Here is a 19,957-nt window from a genome sequence, read left to right as displayed (position 1 = left end):
CGTGACGTACCTTTATTTTATTTTAATTCTTCCACTTTCTACATTCTCCGTCGCTCTGCGCTCGACGGTTTTATTTTTCGAAACAGTTGCGTGCAGTGTACACCGAAACCAGACGGGTGATGTTGTATATTTACCTCTCGTTTGGTCCTCGCCGAGGGACTTGCAACTACCACTTTATCGCGAATTTTCGCTTTCCTCATGCTGCTCTTTGTGGTTAAACCTACCACCAAATGGAGACTTGGTGAGGTCTGACAGCTGTCTCACGCTGATGTCAGAGGCAACGGGAACTAGCAATAGGTAGCCATCTTCGCTAACGATTATATACCTTCAGCGACATAACGTATCTTGCAGCGCTTAGCCTTGTTGCTGTGGCTTACAGCATTCAGAACCAACTGTATAACGTGCCAATTCCTAACCCTGGTCCATTATCATTGCAGAGAGAAACTGGTCGCGGCTAATATGGCCAAGATGCCCAAGATGATAGCCGACTGGCGAAGGGAAAAGCGGGAGGCCAAGAAGAAGCTGAAAGAGGACAAACTCCGCCGTGCCAAATTGCTGGCCGAGGCCCAGGAGCGTTTTGGCTATGCGGTGGACTACCGGAGCCCCAAATTCCTGGAAATGGTCAAGGAAATCGAGAAGGAAGAGAAAAAGAAGAAGAAACTAATGAAACGCAGACTCAGAGAGGAACAGGCAGCAGCACACGCTGCTCCTGTAGCATCTCCGTAATCCTAAGACTGACACGTTTTGAATTATTGTACATAATTAGCTGTCAGACATGAGTCAAATATTATTTGCCAGTTCTTCACATCTGTTTTAGGCCTCATAAGTAGCAGATGGGGGATGGTTTGCATTGAACATCAATGTTCTTAAGCAATTACAGCAGAAGAAAATGTTTGTGAAATCGTATATAATTTGTTGTAGTAAACCCCACCCATTTTCTACTCCCAAGTAGGTAAATCAAACTTATACTGTTTGACTCGTGTCGGCCATCCATTTTATAAAAATGATTGTATTTATAGAAATCGAATGTCATGTTGTCTTCATTTCTTCAAACTCAATTATTTTCCCTGTACACATCACGCTGTCAGTTATAATAAATTACCCTACATACAGACGACATAGCCATAGTTTTTGCCAGTAAGTTACAAAATCATTGAGTTCTTTATCTAAATACATCCAAACCAAGGTGAGGTTAACATTGATGACCTACAGACGGATGTTACTTTTGGCATCGTGTAAGAAGCGGTGTATTACTGGTGTAATATTCTTTTGAATATTCAGCAAAAGTCTTTAGAAAGTGCATATACCAGTCCAGAGCAGAATACAGACAAATGCAAACAGAAGAGTGAACAGTTGCTATACAGTGGCTTTATAAAGTATTCAGACTCCTTCACTTTTCGCACACTGTGTTGATTTAATTTTAAATGGATAAAATTGCCATACCCCCCCCCCCATCAATCCACACTCAATAACCTGTAATGACAGTGAAAACATCTTTTTTGAAATTTTTGCAAATTAAAAATCAAAAAAAAGTTTTCAGGCCCTTTGCCAGGGCACTCCCAAATTGTGGTCAGGTGGATCCTGTTTGCTTTAATTATCCCTGAGACGTCTAGAATTGGAGTTCACCTGTGGCAAGTTGATTTAGAAAGGCAAACACCTGTGTATACAAGGTCCCACAATTCCCCTTGCATGTCAGTCAGACCAAAAACCAAACCCTGAAGTCCAAGGAACTCTCTTTAGACCTCCACGATAAAATTGTGGTGAGGCATAGATCAGAGCAAGGGTATAAAACCATTTCTAAAGCTTTGAGTGTTCCCAGGAGCACACTGGCCTCAATAATTAAGGGCTCTTCCTGGAGTTTGCTGTTTGGCCTAACTGAGTAACCAAGTAAGGGCCTTGTCAGGGAGGTAGCCAAAAACTCAAGTCACTCTAATACCCCTTTCACACTGGCCAAAAAAACCCGCTAACATCCGCCTTTTTACATTGACCAAAGGCGGATGGTAGTGGGTTTTTTTGGTCAGTGTGAAAGTGGGTATAACAGAGCTTCGGAAGTCCTCTGTGGAGATGGGAAGACCTGCTGGAAGGACAACCATCTCAGCAGCACTCCATCAATCAGGCCTTAATGGTAGAGTGGCTAGACCGTAAGCCACTCCAGTGAAAGGGATCGGACAGCCCACTTTACCAAATTACATTTAAAGGACTCAGAACATGAGGAAAAAGATTCTTTGGTCTGATGAGACAAAAACTTAACTCTGGGACAGAACTTACAGCACTAGGTCTGGCAAACACCAGGCAATGCTCATCCCCTGGTTAATACCATCCCTAGGGTGAAACGTGTGGCAACGTCGTGCTATGGGGGTGCTTCTCTTCTCAGCAGCAGAGACGGGGAGACTGGCCAAAATTGAGGGAAAGATGAATGCAGCTAAATCCAGAGAGGTCATCGAAGCAAATCTGCTCCAGGTTGCACAAGACCTCAGACTGGGGCGAAGGTCCACCTTTTAGCACGACAATCACTTAAAAGCATACAGACAAGACAATGCTGGAGTGGCTTCGGGACAAGTCTGACTGGCCTTGACTGGCCCAGCCAAAGGTCAGACTTAAAACCTCATAGAACATCTGGGGAGAAACCTGAAGATGACATCTGTAGAGAAACCTGAAGACGACAGTTCAGACGCTTCCCATCCAATCTGACGGAGCTTGAGAGGATCTGCCGGGAAGAATGGGATAAACTGCCCAAATCCAGTTCGGCAAAGCTTGTAGCCATTAGCAAAGAAGACCAAAGCTGTAATTGCTGCCAAAGGGGCTTCTACAAAGTACTGAATTAAGGGTCTGAATACTGTAGTTTTTGATTTTTAATAAGTTTGCATATTTCTAAACATGTTTTCCACTCATGGGTTATTGGGTGTAGATGGGGAAAAATGGCAGTTTTATCCATTAAAAACCTACAACAGTGTACAAAAGGTGAAGGGGTCTGGATACGTTCTGAAGCCACTGTATATCCTTTACACTACCAGGACACGTTAACTCTTGCCAGTAAGCGCTCATGAGTAGCTCCTTTGTACTTTTGTAATTTTCGTCAACATTTTAATAAGAACTACAGTATACTAAAAGAATTCAATCACGTAGTAGCTTAAGTGCAATATACTAAACCCACTAATATACAATATAGTCATAAAAGCCTTTAAAATTCATTCAAATCAATTAACAGATAATCTAAAAGTGCACTTCTTAAGATCCAGTGTTCTTTAATTTTTAGTGTAAACATTGATAAAAACCTCATCCATAAAATAATGGATATGCTCAAATTAGGTAGACTAATAAAAGGCAGTTAAATCGGAGCCCCAGCTCCATTTGGACACCAGCGTCTGCCTTGGAAGCCAATCACGTAAAACCAGAGCGATACCAAACTCCAAAAGATGGCACTCTTGTCCATAGGTGAGTCATTGCAGACACGGGGAATGAGGAAACGGGTCTATAGAAGGTTCTGAAGACCACTAGAACACCCAATATTCAAATGGGCACCAAACATGGTGGGAAAGGGAAAGTCCATGGCATCTGGTCTTGTCCATCATGATGACATTTACTTTTGTTTACAGATGAGTTATTTCTTCCTGGTCACCAGGGTCGGCTTTGAGTTTGGCCAGGGCAGCATGCACCCTGAACTGAGTACGGGATTCCATGGAGTATTCTTTGTAGTTGTTTCTGAAAGGGGGAAAAGACCGAACAAATGACTGAGCTGTATTATAGGAAAAATAGACTAGGACTTCCATTCAGGATACTATAAAATAATTTTCAGACTTGCATCAATAGGCTTGTGGGGAGGAAGGCACCTCTACTTGCACCCATACTGTTCTGTCTCCTGTCTAAATGCAAGTTCTAAGGACAGAAGAATTTTTGTAGGCTACCAACCAAAATGGATCTGTGATTTTAACCGTTGCATTCTCTGCAACTGGTTGCTTATAATATTGGTGACCTAAGCATTTAGTTTACCCCATTCTTGTATTTAGCCACTCTGGACAGGGGTATTAGCTATGTGACTTCAATGTGAGTGAAAATGTGAGAGACAAGGTTTATTAGCCATTTCTCTTCATTTGCTATTCTAATCATCGACATGGTTTAGCTGCCTCTTATACCTGCTGTATGAATGAAATGAAACCGCTGCAAAACAATTACTCACTTGGCCTTGTGCAGTAGTTTGATAGCTTCGTGCCTCCTGCCCTGGTCGATATAGAGTAGACTGAGCTCCAGGACAGCGTTCGGCACCAGATAATGGTCAAACTTGATCTTCTTTTCACTGGAGGACACATGGGAGGGATGTGAAATGACTTCACCGTCATCCATAGTTTAAATGTAATTTTACTATGATGCACTGTATTTGAGTCCACCTGTCATGACCTCCAAAAAGACATTTCACATCTGCAGCAGACCTGAACAGACAAGCTCTGTTATTTTTCCTAATTAAACAGTGCCTATTCAAATCTTTGCAGAGGCAAAGGAATAAGAGCTGAATATGTTAATATAGGTTGTACACCAAGTGCTGCCTGAAAGGAGAGTTATTCATAACAAAAGGCAGGGCTTAATCACATGAGAAACATCCCTAATTCTAACAAAGAACACTATGTTACCATTCACTGCCATGCAAAGTCATTGTATAACTTGATGGGTGGGTTCAGAAGCCATTAGCCTCTTCGCAAACACTGCTGATACATCAAACTGAGAACTGCCCTTGGAAACACTGCAGATATATTTATAACTACAACCAGGAAAATGTTACACCCTTAAAGGCATACTAAGTAGCATTTTCCCCCAGGAAATAGCATAACCTATTCAGAAATGTACCTAGTCATTACGGCCCACTGGCCATTAGTCTGTATCAACGTCTGTTTGTGCAGAGACCCTGCCCTCTGCCTGCGTTTCTTGTTTTCCCGATGTTTGGGACATCAACCCCTGCAACTAATAGTACTAACAGATTGTGATAACTAATAATAACTAATAGATTGTGAGGGCAAGATTCTATGACACTGCATCCGTCAATGGATTTGCCAGATCCTTTTCAATTGGGATGACACATAATGGCAGACATAGCATCTAAAAAGGAAGATACAGCAAGGCAAAACTGGGGATTAACCTACAAACCATTCATTTATTTTAAAATCTGACGTCCTAAGTAGGGCTGTCACGATCATGAAATTTTAGTTGATTAATTGTCATACAAATAATGGCGATTAATGATTTAATTCTTCTCTTTTTTTTTTGCTGTTCCTCCCCCTTTTCTCCCCAGTTGTATTTGGCCAATTACTCCATTTTCTGAGTCGTCCCGGTCACTGCTCCACCCCCTCTGCTGATCCGGGGAGGGCTACGGACTACCACATACCTCCTCTGATACATGTGGAGTCACCAGCTGCTTCTTTTCACCTGACAGTGAGGAGTTTCACCAGGGGGACATAGCGCGTGGGAGGCTCATGCTGTTCCCCGCAGTTCCCCCTCCCCTCTGAACAGGTGCCCCGACTGACCAGAGACCAGAGGAGGTGCTAGTGCAGCGACCCGGACACACACCCACATCCAGCTTCCCACCCCTAGACATGGCCAATTGTGTCTGTAGGGATGCCCTACCAAGCTGGAAGTAACACGGGGATTCGAACCGATGATCCCCATGTTGGTAGGCAACGGAATAGACCGCTATGCTACCCGCATGCCCCAATTGTCTTTTTCTGATCATTTTATGCCACTATTATGGTACAAGCCTAATCATAGTTTAATAATATACATATACCTTATGAAGAAGAACAGCCATTTATTGGCACTGAACTGAACATGAATAAATAAATATTAAAATTCTATCTGTTTTTCCATATCTACTACTACCACTACTTTTGGCTGCTCCCGTTAGAGATCGGCACAGCGGCTCATCTGTTTCCATCTCTTCCTGTCCTCTGCATCTTCCTCTGTCACACCAGCCACCTACATGTCCTCCCTCACCACATCCATAAACCTCCTCTTTGGCCTTCCTCTTTTCCTCTTCCCTGGCAGCTCCATATTCAGCATCCCTCTCCCAATATACCCAGCATCTCCCCTCCACACATGTCCAAACCATCTCAATCTTGCCTCTCTTGCTTTGTCTCCAAACCATCCAACCTGAGCTGACCCTCTAATATACACGTTCCTAATCCTGTCCCTTCTTCACCACTCCCAATTAAAATCTTAGCATCTTCAACTCTGCCACCTCCAGCTCCGCCTACTGTCTTTTCATTAGCGCACCATCTCCAAACCACATAATATAGCTGGTCTCACAACCTTCTTGTAAACCTTCCCTTTAACCCCTGCTGGTACCTTTCTGTCGCAAATCACTCCTGACACTCTTTCCATATAATTTTTGTTATCCTGGGTTTTTTTTTTTTTTTTTTTTACATGGTGATGCTGGTCATGTGGCTTGGGTCCTGGGCTGTTCCGGTGGCGTCTGGACACTGATTGGCATCCTGCGCTTCATATTCTTCATAAACTTTATAACTCCATTATAATTCTGTTATCCTCGTTCAGTGTTGTATTGTGCAAACGCAACATCCATTGCATGTTGTCCATCCTGGGAGAGAGATCCCTTCTCTGTTGCTCTCCCTGAGGTTTCGTCCTATTTTTTCTCCGTTAAAGGTTTTTTTTTAATTTTTTTTTTTTATGGAGTTGTTCCTCATCTGATGCGAGAGTCTAAGGACGGGATGTTGTGTTGCTGTAAAGCCCCTTGAGCAAAAATTGCACATGGCAGACATGACATAAATAACAACTTAAATATACAAAGTCTATTATTGAAATATACAAAGAAATTAGTGAAAATGGAAGGTACCAATAATCAAAATAAACAACGTACTATGGCCAAAACAGGCCATATCCTTGTCAACCACAACAACAGCCAGTCGTGCTCCTCACTGGTTAAGTAGATTCCAGGCAAGGAACACCAACATGTTAACCTGATCTGGCTTAGGGCAACATCTCACTGGGGCCAAAATGTGGCCAGCTGTACCGAACATTCTCTCTGAGACAGTACTTGTTGCACAAATGCACATGTACTTTCTTGCTAACTTGGCCATCAAAGGGAACCTTGCTTGGTTGTTGCACCACATCATCAGAGGATCCACCAAGAGATCCAGTGTCTCTTCCTGCAGGTACCGTCTTAGTTCACTATCAGCCCGCACTCTTTTTGGCACAGCCTGGTTAGCAATTGAGGTTCTTCTGTTCTGCAACAGGTCGCACAGCCTCTTCTTCTTGGGCACAGGAGATGCAGAGCCATCATCTTCTGCCACAGCTCTGTTACAGTCCCCACCGCCGTCCCTGTTGCCTCCTTCCTCTATCTCCATCATCTCCCTTAATAGCTGGTCTTTAGTATCATCCATGACCACTGCACCCCCGATGTTGCCCCTATACCTTGGATCGAGGAGGGTGGCCTCTCTCGGGAGCTCTTGAAGTGGCGTTGCACTGTACTTTTCATCAAGAACATAGCACATTTTTTTTCTTGATATTTGCTGCGAGTGTGGTGTCCTTGGGTTCTGGGGATAAGCGTTCTCCCTTTAGAAGGTCCAGCATAGGCTTCACAGAGGACACAGTCACATACTTTTCCCCTGATAGAACATCAGTAAAATCATTCACCGGTTTCAGTGCTGCATTGATGGATTCCAAGACAGATGTATCCTGAAAGGTCGGGTTGAGGTGCCCATGTTTTGTCATCGATCAAGACGCGTCTTATGGCAGTGAGTTGTTCCGGCACCCTCTCTACCATTTTTTGCTTGGTACTCCCATCGTGTAGATGCATCCTGCAGGAAAGATAAAACATTTGTTTAGGATTTTGTTCATTATACCCAGATAACATGGCAATGACCTAACATTTATAGTTTCAATTTCGAAAATGATAAATAATGTAAAAGTAAATTATGAATAAAAATGACTATGTTTACAAATTGACTTGTATAAATGTTTTAAATAAATAAATGAATAACCCACCAGAATTAGACTGTTGGGGGAGATTGGCCTCAGTCTGTGCCTTTCTCAGGTCTCTCTTCTTTAACCAGCTGAGGTTGAAAGTGGTGACCAGACTTTTACACAATCCCAAGGCATGAGCTGTGCATTCCTTCTCACTTGCTGTGGCATTTGTGACAGCTAAATGGAGATTATGGCCAAAGCAATTTAGCCATGGCCAACTAAGTTTGGCTATTGCAGCCACAAGGTCAGAACCATTACCTGTGGTTATGCAGGACATTTTCTTCTCATCTAATGCCCAATCTGCCAAAGCAGACTGAAGGCATTCTGCAAGTGTATCAGCTGCGTGGTTCTCTGCTGTATATCTTGTTCCTAAACACTTCGACTGTTAGAGTCCAGTCAGTGGTGAGGTCATGTATTGTTAAACTCATGTATGGGGTCATATTTGAGCTTGACCACATGTCTGTAGTGGCTGAGTAAAAGTCAATTTCTTTTAAATTCTTGATAATATCATCCTTCACTTGGTTGTATAAACTGGGGATTGCAGTTCTGGAGATGTTTTTTCCTGGTAATTCGTACTGTTTGTCCAACTTTTGCAGCATTTCTTTAAATGTTGGTTTTTCCAACCGTACGGAGCGGCCGCATTTCTTCGTGTTACACTGTCTGTTAACATGCACCATCTGGTACTGTCACGTTTATATTTAGACACTCGCCCGAAGCTTCAGGAACAGCCAATTGCCGGGGTGGAACTGCGGCGGTGGCTGTCTTTCCAAATTCCGCGAATTGGGTGGGGTGGTGGATCCATAGATGGCTTTTTTTAAATTTGTGGTATTAGCGCTTTTGACCGCCACCTTTTTGCTGCAAATCCGACAAATCGCCTCCTCCAAGTTACTGGGCTCTCCTTTTTCATTTGGCTTAAAACCAAAATGTGCCCACAGTGGTGCTGTGATGTTTGGCTCTGCAACTATGTCCATAATGTTAATGTCAACAGATGCTCGTTGAAATGCAGTCGTCAAATATTATAGAATAAGCGTCTGAAGATAAACAGTTTGTTGGCACCACTCATGTGCCAGGGGCGCACCAAGATGACATCATTAAAAGAGCACCAGTCAAACGACAAACGGTGGAAAATGACATGGAAATAGTGATGGAAATATGAAATTTCTGTTAGTTTCATCCAGCTGTTTTTATACAAATGAATGGAAACGATTCTAACGACTAGGTGAAATGATCCCGGTCAGGTCAAATGTGCCATTAAACCATCGCAGAAGGGGCACAACAAGAGGATGTCATTAAAAGAACGCCAGTCAAACAACAAATGGTGGGAAACGACGTGGAAATAGTGATGGAAATATGACATTTCTGTTAGTTTCATCCAGCTGTTTTTACACAAACGAATAGAAATGATTCTGACGATTATGCAAAATGATCACGGTCAGGTCAACTAATCGCGATCAGGCGATTATGTAATTTTGACAATCGTACCACAATCAACAGTAGTCGACGTTTCTCTAATCAGAAAAAAAAAGCATTTGGTTTCTCAAGTTTCACGTGGCGCAAATAACCTTCTCTCAATTCCATATTATTCAACCCACTGGAACTCACCTCGTATACACTTTGTTAAAGTATTCCTCAGCTGCCTGCATCTGACCCTGGTTCTTCAGACACAGACCCTTCAGAAGGTGAATCACACACTGGTCGTCCACTGAATATTCATTCCCTGCAGAGGAAGAGGTGGACACCATCAGCTAAACCCGGGTTATTACGATTCCACTCGGACAAGCCACCAACTAATTTCCAAAGTTATGTTTTTAAAATGACTTGGCCTTTTAAATGTCGACTGCTTGCATGACATGTAGGGGTGAGTTGCTGTACCAGGAGCCTCCAGCAGGGCGCGTTCAGCTTCTGCCAACGTCTCCATCATCCCTTGAGTCAACTCTGGTTGCTTGCTGATCATAGCGAAACCGTTCCACATGTACATCATCTCCTACGAAAGAGAATGAGCAGGAGAAAATGCCGTCAGAGCTAAGAATACTTTTTGAATGGGTGCATGTTGCGCGTGTGAGTTTGTGTATATGTGTGTTCAACCTTACCAGCACTGGCACAGGTAGCCTGACGGGGCACTGAGCCCTATACCGTCTGGCTTTACGAATGGCAAACTTCTCAGTTGGGGGAGACTTCCCTGCTATCTTTTGCTTGAAAGTGGGCACTTGTCTGACGGCATAGGGAAAGAATGAACACAGAGAGAGTGTAAAAGGAGTTGGTTAGCATGGTGGTAGATTAACACAGAAAAAAAAAACAATAATCCTGGCAATCATCATTTACTCGAATCATAGCTAGTGACACACAGCCCAGCATTTTTAGATTGTATGGTCATTTGTGTGTACCATTACCGGAACAGCTCCACCTCGTCTTCTCCAAAAGGCCTGGCTTCATCTCGTGGCAGCATGGTGAGGTAAGCAGCCTTCATATACACATACATGGCCTGCAAGGAAGGGGGGAGAGCGAGCGAGATAGAGAGGATTGAGTACATCACAACCTGTACTACATGGTGGGTCGGTTTCTGTCTTAATGAATTTACCGAGCACTGATCTGCAGACGACGTTATAAGAGCATAGACTGACTATTGCAAACTGTTCTCGTCCCTCTCATCTTTTCTCTCTCTCTGAATGTCCTCTCCTTTCTCCTCTGCTGTGTATGTGAGTGGTGCGATGACAGTCTCCCGTGTGCACGTTAAGTCTATCCTCCTCCCAGGTCTCCATGGTGACGGTGGTTGCCACCTGAACGGTGCCTGGCATCCCCCTCATCACATTATATAATTTTGTTAGCCTGTTTCAATGTTGTATACTTCTCTCTCTCTCTCTGATGTGTGACTAGTGTTTTTTCTCGTCTCTTCTCCCGTGTATGTGAATGGTGTGATGCGAGTCTCCCGTGTGCATGTGTAGTCTTGTCCTGTCAGGTCTACATGGTGATGGGGGTCACATGGCTCAGGTCCTGGGCTGTTCCAGTGTCATCTGGACACTGCTTGACATCCTCCTCATCATATTCTTCATATATCTTATAATTCCATTATTACTCTGTTATCCTATTTCAATGTTGTATTCTGTAAGTTGTGTTTTATTCTGTACTAACAACATCCATTGCATCCAAAGCGAGGGTCTAAGGACAGACAGGATGTTGTATTGCCCTAAAGCCCACTGAGGCAAATTTGTAATTTGTGACATTGGGCTATACAAATAAAACTGACTTGATTTGTTAATTTTGACCAATTCCAAAATTCAGCCTTCTCAAAAGTGACCATCAGTCTACACCAACTACAACATGATTTTCCAACTGGTTTAGGGAAATTAAAGCAAGTAATTGCAATCCTCACTGCTCTTCCATGTGTTGAGTACCTTAGACCAGCGGCTCTCCTGGCTCAGTAGGTCTGCGTAGAAGTAGGCCATCTTCCATATTCGCTTGTAGGTGAAGCACCACATCAACTCCCAGTAGCACATGTGGTGGAACTGCTTCCATGTCTGCTGGGCTTTGCAGCCCTCCTCAAAGAGCGCCACCGCCTAGTGGTACAGCAGCATTGTCCAAATTAAAAAAACAAAAACAAAACTAAAATGCATTTGCCTTCTGTAAAGAATTACACATTTTTCATAACTGAGCAGCAACATGGCACTAACAAGGCCAATGTAAGTCTGATTCCTGCTAGCATCATCCATAATGAAAAGTTATGCACCTACATGCTGTATTGCAAGCATTACATGTACAGTTAATACTGTATTTGCTTTCATTAATTCCTGCAATACTTAAGACATTCTGACGGCCATACCTCATCAATGTTGCCCTTGATCTCCTCAATCCTGCCTGCAAAGAAGAGGAAAATTGCCCCCTGGATAGAGGAGAGAGAAATTATGATTCAAACAACCGGATTCTCAAACTAGTCTTGAGTATAGTCAGACTTGTGATGTTGCAGGGAAAGCAGTTAAGAATAAAAGTGTTACTGTTCATTGTTATGCAATTTTTAAAATGCCAACTCATTGTCTCAACTGTGTATTAAATTCACGTGTCTCCATCAGCAATTACCGACATTAAATACCAATAATATTTGATGGTGTTTAGTCAAGACTTTGCCTCCCCGTACTGGTGCCCATGTTCTACAGCGTCAAGTTTGTTTTGTGGGCTGGTCAGCCATGTGGATAAAAGGTGGAGTGGAAATAAGGATTAGCACCGCAGAGGAATGCAAGTGTCAGGTGGAGTCAAAGGGCTGATGGTGTGAGTTTGAATGTGGAGTGGGGTAAAGGAAAGGAAACAGAGATAGCGCAAGACTGCTGGTGACATAGGTTTGGATGCAGGAGGGATGGTTAACAGCGTGAGATGAAGGTGGAGAGAAGTAGTGTATCAGGTGAAAAGGTGAGTGTATACCAGGCGAGCTCCATGTGAAGCGGGGAAGGGGTGGAAAAAGACAAGTGGCTGGATAAGAAAAGGGTGAATGGAGTGAAGGAGCAGATGTGGAAAGGTGGACAATGCAAGAGGTTAATAAAAAAGCAATTTGAGTGGAAGGAGGTATGGAAGGTTAAAAAAAATAAAATGTAGATGGAAAATGCCGGAGTGAGAGCTGCTCACCCGTGGGTAGCGGAGCCGGAAAGGTTTCAGAAGCTTCTCAGCATCGGCCGCTTCCCCTTCACCTGTCCCTGAACAGGAGGAAAAGAAGGAGGTTAAATATTTGGTGATGTGACTCTTTCAATGTCCTTCCAGAAATGTACACTGATGAGCTAAAACATTATGACCACCTGCCTAATATGCTGTTGGTCCTTTATGTGATGCCAAAACAGCACCGAGCTGCAGAGGCATGGACTCTTAGAAGACCCCTGAATGTGTCCTGTGGTATCTGGTACCCAAACATTAGCAGCAGATCCTTCAAGTCCTGTAAGTTGTGAGGTGGAGACACTGTGGATCGCACTTGGTCGGTCCAGCATATCCCACAGATGCTCAATCGAATTGAGAGCTGCAGAATTTGGAGGTCACGGCAACACCCTGAACACTTCATCATGTTCCTCAAACCAGCTCAAATCAATGTGTGCAGGGTGCATTATCCTGCTGAACGAGGCCACAGCCATCAGGGAATACCATTGCCATGAAGAGGTGTACCTGGTCTGCAATGATGTTTAAGGTATGTGGTACATGTTAAATTGACATCCACATGAATGGCCGGACCCAGAGTTTCCCAGCAGAACATTGCCCAGAGCATCATACTCCCGCCACTGGCTTGTCTTCCCACAGTGCATTTTAGTACCGTCACTTCCTCGGGTACAGTGCACGCGTACACAGCCATCCATGTGATCTAAAAGAAAACTGGGACTCGTGGGACCAGGCGACCTTCTTCCACTGCTCCAGGGTCCAGTTCCGAAGCTTGCGTGCCCATTGTCGGCACTTTCGATGGTGGACTGGGGTCATCATGGGCACTCTGACTGGGTTTCGGCTACACAGCCCCATTACCAGCAGGGTGCAATACAGTGTTGTGACCCATTCCTCCTGTAACCATCATTAAAATGTTCTATGACTTGTGCTACAGTAGACCTTCTGTTGGTTTGGACCAGACGGGATAGCCTTTGTTGTCCTCGCGCATCGATGAGCCTTGGGCGCCCGACAGCCTGTCAGTGGTTTGGGGTTTGTCCCTCCTTGGATTACTGTCAGTAGGTACTCACCACTGCTGACAGGGAGCACCCCACAAGCCTTGCCGCTTCAGAGATGCTGTGACCCAGTCGTCTGGCTATAACTCAGTTTGGCCCTTGTCCAAGTCGCTCAGGTCTTTACTACTGCCCATTTCTCCTGCATCCAACATGTTGAAAACCAGAACTGATTGTTCGCTTACCATCTAATCTACCCAGGCCTTAACACGTGCCCTTGTTTGGCAATGATCCAACATTATTCGGTTCACCTGTGAGTGGTCATAATGTTTTGGCTCATCAGTGTATATGCATGTTTATATACACACGAATACAATTGCACACAGCAGAATTTCATGACAATCTTGCAAGTATAAGGGTTCCTTTCACTACACCTTCAGTCCATTTCCATGCTTAGATAAATTAAAAGAGAATGTGTACTGGGAAGGAAAATTACCTTTGAAAATAGACAAAAAAAAACTGACTAAGTGAAAATAAATCATCTTTTGACATCTTTCTCATATGATGGGTTTGACCTTAGATCTATATGGCGTGTGGATGGTTTACAGTGGTTCCTACCCAGTATGAATGTGAGGAAGGTGTAGTAGCAGAGCAGTAGCAAGGCACACAGCATGGAGCGCAAGTTCTTCCCTGTCGCACCATCATGCAGTTTGGACAGACCATATTCCTACAAAGGGAAATGAAGGGGGGGGGGGGAAATCGCCATCAGTATTCTTGTCTCCATGCTGGTCAGGCATTGAGGCAGATGGTGATAAAGTGTTCTGATTCTAAACCAGGTTTTAATTGTGCCGAACCTTGTCTCCGGAGAAACCGGCAAACTCTAGAACTTTGAGTATCCGTGCAGGGAACAGAGAAAGAGTCTGACAAAAGAGAAAGGAGAATTTTTAAATGAACTCTGTCCGGTTTCTACTTAATGTCTAGTCAGAAAGTGGAATAATTTAGGATGCTTGTGCAACATACCAAGTTAAATGCCCCTATTCCAAACGATATTCCTCCCTCTAAGTGAATGTGGCAGGGTCCTCTGAGGGAGTTTCGAGACTCAATGTAGGAATGCAGCTCCCTGGGTGATGAAGACAATTATGTCACTCATCTTCCAACACAATTAGGTGTAATAAGATAATGGGTATAATAGTGTCCCATTATGCAATAAAAGCAAATCTGATTGGACAGATAATGGCATGCATTTTACTTCATAAAAATGGCCCCAAACTAAACAGAAAAACTACAGAAAATCTCTCTCCCAAACCAACAATTTACTCAGGCAACGTATTCTCTCTCATTCAACAATCACAAGCCAGACACTTCATATTCCTGACATTTTTCCGTCTCACATACGACGACTTACTTGTAAATCAGGTAGCTGTTGCGTACTTTGATTCCTCCCTTAATAAAACTCACCATGTTCTCATCCTGCAAGAACAAGGCAGTGAGAAAAAAGTAAAATCTTCACTTAAATTTAAACAACCTCTCTCTCTCTCTCAATTTGCAAAGAGAAGACTACATCTGCAGTATATCCTTTCAGAACATGGCATCACTATAAATTTCAATGCCACAAAAAAGGCCAAATCAGAGAGTTTTGATGAATCTTGCACAGCAATATTTTAGATAATGGATCCCCCCCCCCTTTTCTCCCCAGTTGTATCCGGCCAATTACCCCACTCTTCCAAGCTGTCCCGGTCGCTGCTCCACCCCCTCTGCTGATCCGGGGGAGGGCTGCAGACTACCACACGCCTCCTCTGATACATGTGGAGTCACCAGCCGCTTCTTTTCACCTGACAGTGAGGAGTTTCACCAGGGGGACGTAGTGCGTGGGAGGATCACGCTATTCCCCCCAGTTCCCCCTCCCCCCTGAACAGGTGCCCCGACCAACCAGAGGCGGCGCTAGTGCAGCGACCAGGACACATACTCACATCCGGCTTCCCACCCGCAGACACGGCCAATCGTGTCTGTAGGGATGCCCAACCAAGCCGGAGGTAACGCAGGGATTCGATATGGCAAACCCCGTGTTGGTAGGCAATGGAATAGACCACCATGCCACCCAGCGATATTTTTAGTTAATGTTATGCTCTGCGTGAATATTCCAGTAACACAGAGTCTTACTTATAGACATTCTGTTTAAAGCTACACAGTCATAAAAATTGCCAAAATGGAATCTTTGATGCACTGTTGGTTTACAAAAGCCTTAACCAACAGTTTATTTTCTTTTAAAGTCGAGCACTAATCAAAAGAGGATACATATATAGATCTTTCCAGGTAGGAAGAAGTGTATTACTGGACCTGTAAGAAGGTGAGAGCAGCTCTTTGGAGTTGGCATTCAGCGTAACATACTTCAGCATGGAGCTGCTCTGCAAACACACATGGAAGCACATGTGCCCCCCCATACACACACACACACACACACACACACACAAAGTCATACAGAATAACAGAAACTGCTTACATCAACCAATATCAAGATTACATGAATATATTCACCCACAAAACAAAGTTCTATACCTTCAGTAAGTGATTCCCCAGATGACTTGTTGACTAAACCTTGGGATTTCCGTCGAAACCTAATGCATCAAAAACGAATTATCACGTGACATGACTTCATCATCATTGCATGTCACAAGAGACAGAGTCATTAGTCCCATTAAACAAGGCAGCTCTCTAGTCTCTGCCAATCAAACTTCTCATTTTTCCCTCTCTGACATGCACCTCCCTAGCAAATACTGCAAAGTTGCAGCATCATCTCAGACAAGCTGGCTGTGATATAATGCATAATTTGCCTGTTATGGCTTATGGGTAGCCGAAGAATAGTTCAGCAATGTCTTGGGAGGCTTACGTGACAAGTGAGGGGTATCAAATTTTCTGGATAATACATTTTATGCAGTAACTCAGAGCTACTGACGGGCAGCGCTGAATCATGGAGAGTGATAGATAGTTATGCAACACATTACCGTACCATCAGTTAGTGTGTGCAAATTACTGAGTAATGTAATCTTAATTTTCTTCAATCACATTTGACATAGGGACTCCTGAGCTATGAAGAAAACAGGAATATAATTAACTGTCTTAGCTAGATTTCCAACTATTTTGATTTTGTAAAGCAAAGGGAAGACACAAATGTGTTGAATTGTGTAACCAGCTAACCATCTTCCATAAGAGGGCTCAAGGCCCATTTTTGATTTTAAATAGAAATCACCGGACTAAAAAGCTGTATTTTGATGACATAAATCTGTTAAACAATGACGACAATCAGTTTATCAATAACAGTTTTGCAACGAACTTCTGAAGCTCTTCCGTCTTGATGAATATGTGACGACACATGTCAGGATTCAACATTACAGAGGAGGTCTGTAATGAAATCAGATTTTTCACAGAAACAACGCAAGATTTAAGGTGCGTGGTTTTAGAAAAACTTCCACAAAAAGCAAGATGACCTGATGGGACCTAAATCTGGTCTTAACCAGTGTTCATCCACTCTTTGAGACATGCTGACCTCTGACAGATCTCCTGGGCACTCTTCATGTTGTTTCCTGCGTTGGTGATGTCATCATGCTGGAACGTCATCATAGCCTGCATTTCCAGCACGGTAGCGTAGATAAGAGCATGGTACATGCTTTCATTTGCTCTGTGCAGGAAACATGAGGACAGGATGGGCATTCAGAGAGGGAGAGAGAGAGAGAAGGAAAGAGAGCGAGAGAGCAGGATGGCTACAGATTAAAATTTTCCTCGTGCGACAAGATAAATTTCTCACCGTCTTTATTCTCCCTATCTACGCCTCTCCTACATTCTCATTCTACCCTGAGCATTGCACAGTGTTTGCTTTGCAGCACTGCGGTTCTGTTTGGTGTTGAGTCAGTAAAGACTTGGGCGTCAGCTTCAGCAAACACTTAATATCCTGGAGGACTAGCGGAGACAGCCTGGTGGTCTGGCCGACAGGAAGTGCAACCCTTCACAGTTCACACAACAAAGCTACACAGTCTAAGCAATGCCTCAGTCTCCGAAGGGCTGGAAACAAACTCAGATATGCCACTAGTGTGTTGGAGAAAACTTGTGAGTGTAAACCTGTATAACCACACCTGACTCGGGATATTAGTTTTTCTGTTACCGTGGCCGCAGCCTATCCAGGCTCTCGTTGAAATGGTTGTTGAGGAAGAGGTCCAGGGCCTCCATGCACTCATCCAGGCACTCTTTCAGGGGCATCTGTGAGGAGCTGATATACACACACACACACACACACACACACACACACACACACACACACACACACACACACACACACAACAGCATACATAAATCAAGGAAATCGTGCACATATAAGAATGAGCATCTTCAATCATCCAGCTTTTTTCTCTCTCAGAGGTAAGGCCAAAAGGTGTTGCCGGCTGCAACCAGGGCCAACACTGCGCCTCCATGCCAAGTGCTCCTCTTCTGGGATCGAACAGGATCCACGAGTATCCCAGACAGGAGCAGGTGACGGTCAGCAGCAGTGTTCAGGTTGCCGTTTTGTTTGCCTACCTTAGCATAGATCCAAATCGCCCGACTCATGCAAAGCCCCAGGTTATACTAGGCGGGGGTCATTTAGGAGCATTTATATAACCTAACAGCATCAGACACAAGATGAGCCAATTCAGTTTGCAGACGAATCCAACCTGGTGAAACACAAGTTGCAGGTGCATTTTTACACGTGTCACTTCTTATCAGCACTCTGCGATGAGGCTGAACCTCAAAGCTTGGTGATCGAGTTGTTTTACACCCCTGCCTTTGGGGGGGGGGTGACGGGGAACAGCAAAACGCTGCTTTTAAGTGCATGAGACAGAAAAAAAGGTCTGGGTGACTTAAAAAGGTCTTCCACTTCCACTTTGGACCAACACCCTCAAAAAAAAAACAAAAAAAAAAAAAAAACGAAGTGTTCAACAAATTCAAGATTTCCGTCCACAGATGTGAACTTTGCTGCAGTAAATCTCCACTGCAGCACAAGCGGGACAACAGGAAGACGCAGAATAGGCGCAACAACGTTGCAGCCGCTTACTTACTAGTTCGTCGCAGATGCGTCTTTCCCATTTGACATGTTCTCGCCCCGGGCGGCGTGCCCAACAACACTCCTCTAAAAAACTAACTCGGCCAACTGTCGGGGGAAAGCAACCGCCGGGTTTGTTGCAATAAAAACTGGGAAGGGAATTCGGGAGCATCCGCAAGGAAACGTCGGGCAAACTCTTGACAAACCGACGAGCGCCTGGGGTTCACTTGCGCTGCGCTTATGAGAGGTCCGTCACTCCGTCCGCGGAAAGAAGCGTCTGCGCATGCGCAACGACCGAGGAGCGCGTTCGCCCCCCTGACTCCGCCTTAACAACGCAGCCCAGGTGCCACGCACCTAAAAATCCGCCTCCCGACTGAAATGGGGGGGGGGGGATCAGGTGGGTGTAGTGGTGATGCCTCCTGCATGGTAAACCTGCATAAGTTTATCATGCATATCGTTCACCACACCGCAACAGTTCCTGCACAACATATTTGGAGCGGAGCCAACGCGGAAATATGTCGGCTAGCGCTGTTTGGCCGTGTCAGGGTTCATTTCCCAGTCCACCGCCGTGAGAACAGAGGCGACTCCCACGGCTCTGGTGATGGCCTCCAGGTAGCAGCACACTGTGTGAGAACAAGTGGCTACGGGAAGCCCAGAAAGCAAATACACGCGAAATGGGTTTCAGCCACGCAAAGCGCCGACCAAACAAACTGGAGCGAGCGCTGTCTTTACGCCTATCCACGCATCGCAGTTAATGTGCAGCGATGGTTTGACGTTTCATCAACATACAGCTGACGCACACCACGCCTTTTGCTAACAACGCCGACGATGAATGGGAAACACAATGGTGAACGTCATCGCTTAAAGCGCTGCCGAGTATTAGTCGTTCACAGAATTCTTAATATTTTGGCTTTTTTTGGATAGACGAACGACCGGACACCTTGTGGACGTGAAGTGTAATTGCATGTATCCGTCAACGACCCTTGCAAAAAATCTCTGGCTTATGTTTGTGAAATTTAAATGAATCGTTAACTTTTTTTAAAACCAAGTAAAAATACACTTGAGATGAAAAATAACATACAGATTGCTTGCCGTTTGAAATGTGGGAAGTCTGACCACGCCGTGACGTCACACTTCCGCGACCAGCACATATCACATGATGGCGCTGTTGTCACGTTTGTAAAACCCTATCTAATGCAAGCGGGAACCGCAAGAAAACGCCGGTCCTCCAGAATACTCATCAAACTTTAAAAAGAATTAATGGCGTCCCAGCTACAAATGTATAGCTAACTGAGTAATGCAACAGGAG

At 44.3% G+C, this 19,957-nt stretch overlaps 2 protein-coding genes across 4 annotated transcripts in view; one reads left to right on the top strand and one right to left on the bottom strand.

Moving 5' to 3' along the window:
* Window positions 1-1,022, top strand: part of gadd45gip1 (growth arrest and DNA-damage-inducible, gamma interacting protein 1) — a 1,502-nt gene extending 480 nt beyond the window's left edge. The window contains exon 2 of the mRNA XM_056287202.1: window positions 438-1,022. Coding sequence (XP_056143177.1) covers window positions 438-726 — 289 coding nt within the window. The 3' untranslated portion in view covers window positions 727-1,022. The remainder of the gene's footprint in view (window positions 1-437) is intronic.
* A 139-nt stretch (window positions 1,023-1,161) lies between these two features.
* On the bottom strand, window positions 1,162-19,756 carry zgc:158403 (tetratricopeptide repeat protein 39A). Of its 3 annotated transcripts, none has more exons than XM_056287200.1 (18): window positions 19,730-19,756; window positions 17,737-17,841; window positions 17,125-17,256; window positions 16,137-16,195; window positions 15,918-15,985; window positions 14,986-15,050; window positions 14,601-14,700; window positions 14,435-14,500; window positions 14,199-14,307; window positions 12,577-12,644; window positions 11,783-11,842; window positions 11,358-11,519; window positions 10,356-10,447; window positions 10,056-10,176; window positions 9,838-9,949; window positions 9,568-9,682; window positions 4,178-4,294; window positions 1,162-3,702 (listed from the first exon to the last, which is right to left on the bottom strand). In XM_056287200.1, exons 2-18 carry the CDS (start codon window positions 17,829-17,831, stop codon window positions 3,591-3,593), a joined length of 1,653 nt encoding a protein of 550 aa, XP_056143175.1. In that variant the 5' UTR covers window positions 17,832-17,841; window positions 19,730-19,756; the 3' UTR covers window positions 1,162-3,590. The 3 variants fall into 3 exon arrangements, with proteins under 3 accessions (XP_056143175.1, XP_056143174.1, XP_056143176.1); XM_056287199.1 differs by lacking the exon at window positions 19,730-19,756 and adding an exon at window positions 18,665-18,897; XM_056287201.1 differs by lacking the exons at window positions 17,737-17,841; window positions 19,730-19,756 and having other exon boundaries at window positions 15,918-15,980; window positions 17,125-17,203.
* Window positions 19,757-19,957: the final 201 nt, after the last annotated feature.

This window comes from Lampris incognitus, chromosome 10 (genome assembly GCF_029633865.1).
Source record: "Lampris incognitus isolate fLamInc1 chromosome 10, fLamInc1.hap2, whole genome shotgun sequence".
NCBI lineage: Eukaryota > Metazoa > Chordata > Actinopteri > Lampriformes > Lampridae > Lampris > Lampris incognitus.
This window is presented reverse-complemented; position numbering and strand designations above follow the sequence as displayed.